Source organism: Cornus florida, unplaced genomic scaffold, assembly GCF_030987335.1.
Source record: "Cornus florida cultivar Cherokee Brave unplaced genomic scaffold, ASM3098733v1 CherokeeBrave_3.0.0_Hap2_Chr04, whole genome shotgun sequence".
NCBI lineage: Eukaryota > Viridiplantae > Streptophyta > Magnoliopsida > Cornales > Cornaceae > Cornus > Cornus florida.
The window spans coordinates 39012613-39018395 of record NW_026775574.1 but is presented as its reverse complement, the minus strand read 5'-3'; the positions used below and the strand labels follow the sequence as shown (position 1 = coordinate 39018395).

The following is a 5783-nucleotide window of genomic DNA, read 5'->3' as shown; positions in this document are numbered from 1 at the left end:
TCTCACTTTGCTGGGTAATTTTTAGGTGGATTTCATCGTTCTTCCGGTGAGTTTTGTCGTTCTTCTAGTAGTAGATCTACATTTCTTTTATCTAAAATGGTGTTGTTTGAACTTGCATGTTTTGCCCTTCTTCTTCTTCTTCTTCTTCTTCTTCTTCTTCTTTTATTTTTATTTTTTATTATTATTTTTTTTAATATTGAAGTAGGCATCATATATACACATATACATAATGAGTTTTACGAGCTTCACCCAGCTTGCCCTTTAATAAGGGAATGCGTTTTATGAGCTTCACTCAGCTCGCCCTTTAATAAGGGAATGAGTTTTACAAGCTTTACTTAGCTCGACCTTTAATAAGGGGATAAAGTAGCCTGACTTTGCCTTTTACTAAATATTTTGTGCTCATTGTTAATAAGGGAATGAGTTTTACGAGCTTCACTCAGCTCGCCCTTTAATAAGGGAATGAGTTTTTCGAGCTTCACTCAGCTCGGCCTTTAATAGGGGGTAAAGTAGCCTGACTTCGCCTTTTACTAAATATTTTGTGCTCATTGTATAAGCAACAGTAAAAGAGTCTAAAAAATGTATAAGATCATAATAAAACCATTATATTAAAGAACACCATCATAAGAAGACATGCTATCCCTTTTTATTCGAAAGTAAAATAATTCAGATAGAACATAAAATTACTAGAAGATAAAGCTTTGCTATCAAGCTAGCTCTTTTTATTATTAAAAAATAAATAAAATTAGCCACACAAATCTTTTACTGGTAGTACCTCCTTAAATGTTCAGCATTCCAAGGGTGCTCCATCTGATGCCCTCCCAAAGTTTCAAGCCAGTATGTCCCCGATCTGTTGGTGCTAATAACCTTGTAAGGTCCTTCCCAATTCGCGAAAGACTTCCCTTTTTCTCGGATTTTAGTTACTGGGGTGACTTTACGAAGTACCAAGTCTTCAGGTTGAAATCTTCTTGGCTTAACCTTAGCATTATAGTATCTAGACACCATTTGTTGATAAACCATTCAACTCTGAGCTTGTTCCCTTCTTTCTTAAAACAGGTCTAAGCTCAATAGTAATTCTCTCTCATTTGCTCGTGACTCGTAATGCTCAGTCCAGAAACTGGTTACACCGACTTCAGCAGGAACAACTGCGTCTCTTCCAAAGGCCAGTAGGAATAGGCAAACTCACAACAACCATAACCTATTAAAAGCCTGAGACAACATATTGGAGACAAACTCCCAAGATATCCATAGTATCCCAGAAAACACACTTAGCTAAATCATTTGGAGAAGTATAAAAATCATTATGCAATCTGGCATTCCGTTCCTTCCAAAGGTAATATAGAGTTGCAGTGAAAATCATCCTATAAAACTTTGTCCTTGTAGAATTCACTTTGAATTTCAGAGCATAATCCAAAGCCAACGCTTGAATTGAATCAAAAGGTTGTAAAATCCAATGACAAATATCAACCAAACTCATCCATACTTTCCAGGAAAAATCACAGCAACAAAAGAGGTGATCACCACTCTCAATACTCTTACAACACAGCACACATTTAGAAGCCAAAGAAAAGCCTTTCTGCTGCAAGTATGTATTGGTAATGACTGCATTTTGCAAAACCAAAACCGCATAGGCGGACCACCTGGGCCTTCCATCATTCCAACAAAGATTAAACCAGAAAACCTCTTGAATTTTAATCCTACAAGCATGCCAAGCTGATTTGAAAGTAAAATGAGTTTCGTGCCAATAAAATTTATCCGCACCCCCTTGAATATTATACTGGAAGAAAAACTGATGCAACTCCACTGGAATCAAATCCACATTCCATTGCCCTTCATCAATAAAATCTCCAATATTTTTCTTTTTATCCCTACTGAGTCGATGCAGCACCCTATAACTATAAAAATCTGATAAGAAATTCCCATCACACCATGGATCAAGGAAGAGCTTAATAGTATTACCATTGCCAATTTTAAATCTGCTGTTACTCCTAATAACCTCTCTAACTGACAATAAAGTTTTCCAAATAAAAGATGAAGAACTATTTGGAACAATCTGCCAGAAAGAAGCCTCTTTTAGGCAGCAATTCTTGAATCAGGCCACCCAAATTTTATCCTTAGATAAGAGGAAATCCCAAGCCAAAGTACACTTAGAGGCTAAATCAATATCTAACACTCTTCTCAAACCCATACCTCCCTCTTCTTTTGGAGCAGCTAACTTCTTCCAATTTAAACCATGCATTTTGAGATTAATGTCATCATGGCCCCAAATGAAATTCCTCATTCTCTTCTCAATAATATTAATGACTGCAGCAGGTAAAGAATAAACCGAGGTCCAGTAGTGAAGCAGAGGGGTGATCACAGCTCTGCATAATTCCACTCTACCAGCCAAAGAGATGTGTAAGCCATTCCATCTAGTAGTGATTGAATTAACCTTATCCATCAGCTTCGAACAATCTCCCCTTCTCAAGAAATAGGTAGACGTAAGCATGTAAAAGGAAGCTTACCTTCTTTACATCCCAAACACCTAAGAATCGCATTCTTCCTTTTAACAGATTTAGTGACAGCACAGTAGCCATATTAGCTCTAACAACCATCAAAAGATCATCAGCTTTGATTGCAGTATCAGAAAGCACAATTCTGCCTCTCCTTACTTCTGACTCAACCACACCAGAAAAATATTCAGTGACAAGGGTAAATAATAAAGGAGAAAGGGGGCATCCTTGTCTCAATCCTTTTTGAGGTTGAAACTACCCACAGGGGCTGCCATTCACCAAAATGGAAAACTAAACAGTCGTAATACACTCCTTCACCCAATGAATTCATTTAGTTCCAAAACTATATAACTCTAGAAGACTGAATAAAAAATTCCATTGCACAGAGTCATAGGCTTTCCTCAAGTCAATTTTCCATGCCAAAGTGGGTTTAACATGTTTTGTGTCAAAACCTCTCACCAGTTCACGAGCTGTAATGATATTATCTTATATCCTCCTCCCTTAAACGAAAGTTGTCTGTTCATTCCCTACAATTGTACTCAAAACACTTGCTAATCAATTAGCAAGGATCTTGGTAATGACCTTATACACAACATTACACAATGATATAGGTCAAAAATCCTCAACCTTCATAGCATCCTTCTTCTTCTGAATAAGAGTGATAAAAGAGCTATTAACTCCTCTTCCCGTAGAAGGGTTTTCAAAGAAATGGATGACAGCATCAGTAAAGTCATCTCCAACAATGTTCCAATATTGTTGAAAGAATCTTACAGTAAGACCATCAGGACCAGGTACCCTATCAGGTCCCACAGAGAGGATAGTTCGTTTGACCTCATCCCTGGAAATAACAGATTCAATATGACCTGCTTCTACCTCCCCAAGGGTTCTTCTAATGTGATCAGAAATTGGCTGAGAAGTTACAAGATTGTCATTAGAGAAAACCCTCTAAAAATATTAAACGAATCTGTCTCGAATAATCCCATAATCCCCTTCTATGCTCCTTGATTTTCTAATGAAAGTACTTAGTACACCTGTCCTGCTCCTTTAACCATTGAATTCTACTTTTTTGAGCTAACAGGATAGCCTCATTAGACAAAACACACTCATAATTATGCCTGGAAGTAGCCTCCTTCTGAATTAACTCCTCATTTAGAGGTTGAGTAGCTAAATTAACTTGAGTTTCTTCCAAAATCTTTTTGCAAGCAATGACCTCCTAAAAAACAGAACCAAACTTTTATTTGTTCCATTGTTTCACTGCCATTTAAACCACTCTAAACTTGTGCAATAGCTTCTATATAGGATTACCATCAGTAGCACTCTGCCAGGCCTCAGAGATAAGTTTAGTTACCATAGTGTCACGAAGTGATTCTTAAGACGCTTGGAGGATGGAAGACACGCATGCTGGTTGGCAAAGAGCAGAGTTTAACTGGGAATGGTTCCAGGGAAGGGGCGTGCAGGAGCACAGGATGGTACCTCTTCAGAGTTCAGGCAGGTCGACTCGGTTCAGTTCGAGGTGCTTGTCGCTGGTCGTGGACTTGACTATGAAGAAGGGAGTTGGCCATCCCTGCACAAACTGGTCGGGAGCTGGAGCCGTTCCCCTAACGAGGCCATGGTAGGCCGAAACCAGTCAGCATGTATCCTTGGGAGGGCAGGTCGTGGTGGCTGACCAGGGCGCTTGCGCGAGCTGTAGCAACGTGGTGCCGCACGGGCCGTGCCGCTGCGCCAAATCTCTAGGCCCGTGACAAATGGTATCAGAGCAGGACTTGGGGTAAAGCACGGTGGGGTGCCCCCTTGTCGGTCTGGGAGAGGTCAGAGAATGAAGACGGTGCATTGAAGTTGCGTCGATGAGGAGGAATCAATGCAGTTGGGGGGGGAGAGCCTCCATCTCCCCAGGAAGAGGCGTCCGTTGAAGTTGCGCATTGAAGGGCCGGAGGGCCGCGCGCACCAAAGTTCGTGCTTAGTCCTTGGGTGATGCAAACCATGGTGAAGGGCGAGCATCAAGTCGGCAGGAGGCCATTGCTTGCTCGGGATGTCGCGGAGGCGGCATGACGGAGAAGAGTCACGTCCTTGAGGAGTGAACGTCCCCTTGGTCCGAGGCCTATCATTGGGCGAGTGCAGTGCAGGGAGCTGCACAAGGAAGCGATGGTGGGAAGGCGAGCATACCGCATGGAGGCAGACTTTAGAAGGGAGTGGACGCAGTAGTGAAGCGCCGCACTACGACGAGGACGTCGCAGGATTTGGGTGGGGGAGAATGTCACGAAGTGATTCCTAAGACGCTTGGAGGATGGAAGACACGCATGCTGGCTGGCAAAGAGCAGAGTTTGACTGGGAATGGTTCTAGGGAAGGGGCGTGCAGGAGCACAGGATGGTACCTCTTCAGAGTTCAGGCAGGTCGACTCGGTTCAGTTCGAGGTGCTTGTCGCTGGTCGTGGACTTGACTATGAAGAAGGGAGTTGGCCATCCCTGCACAAACTGGTCGGGAGCTGGAGCCGTTCCCCTGACGAGGCCATGGCAGGCCGAAACCAGTCAGCATGTATCCTTGGGAGGGCAGGTCGTGGTGGCTGACCAGGGCGCTTGCGCGAGCTGTAGCAACGCCTTGGTGCCGCACGGGCTGTGCCGCTACGCCAAATCTCTAGGCCCATGACAATAGGCTGCTTATCATACTGATAAAAACCTAAAAGGCTTGGGTCCATCAACAATATTAAAAGGAACCTGAAAATACAAACCCCGATGATCAGATATCAAAGGAGGAGTTAAAATAATTTGAGAATTAGGAAATAATTGCTCCCAAGCCTGATTCATTAATCCCCTGTCAAGTCTAGCATAGATCCTTCTATGACTAAATCTCTTGTTGCACCAAGTATATTCCCTATTTGCCACAGGGATATCAGAGAGCAATAGTTGATCAATGGTATAATTAAAATCATGTAGCACTGTAGGAGAGTGTCTTAAACCTCCTTTCTTCTCGGAATTAAATCTAATTATGTTCCAATCACCAATCAGCAACCAAGGACCATAAATCTTATGAGCACATTGCAATAAATCATGCCAAAACTGTCTTTTTTTAATCAGGGTATTTTCAACATACACACAAGCAACATAAAATTGAAGAGAAGACCCTGTAACAGCTACCTTCAAAAGAATCATTTGGTTCTTAACCTCAAGAATAATGGCATTCAATCTAGTATGATCCCAGCCACACTAAATTCTGCACCCTACCACAACGTCATAGTTATTAATCCAGGTCCAATTAGATCTTAATCTATCAACAATCTTCTGAAACTTATCACTATG

The 5783-nt window shown here is 41.8% G+C and overlaps 1 protein-coding gene across 1 annotated transcript; it reads right to left on the bottom strand.

The window, feature by feature from the left end:
* Positions 1-1198: 1198 nt before the first annotated feature.
* On the bottom strand, positions 1199-2437 carry LOC132304917 (uncharacterized). The gene is made up of 2 exons (XM_059802616.1): positions 2188-2437; positions 1199-2001 (listed from the first exon to the last, which is right to left on the bottom strand). Exons 1-2 carry the CDS (start codon positions 2435-2437, stop codon positions 1199-1201), a joined length of 1053 nt encoding a protein of 350 aa, XP_059658599.1.
* Between the last annotated feature and the right edge of the window lie 3346 nt (positions 2438-5783).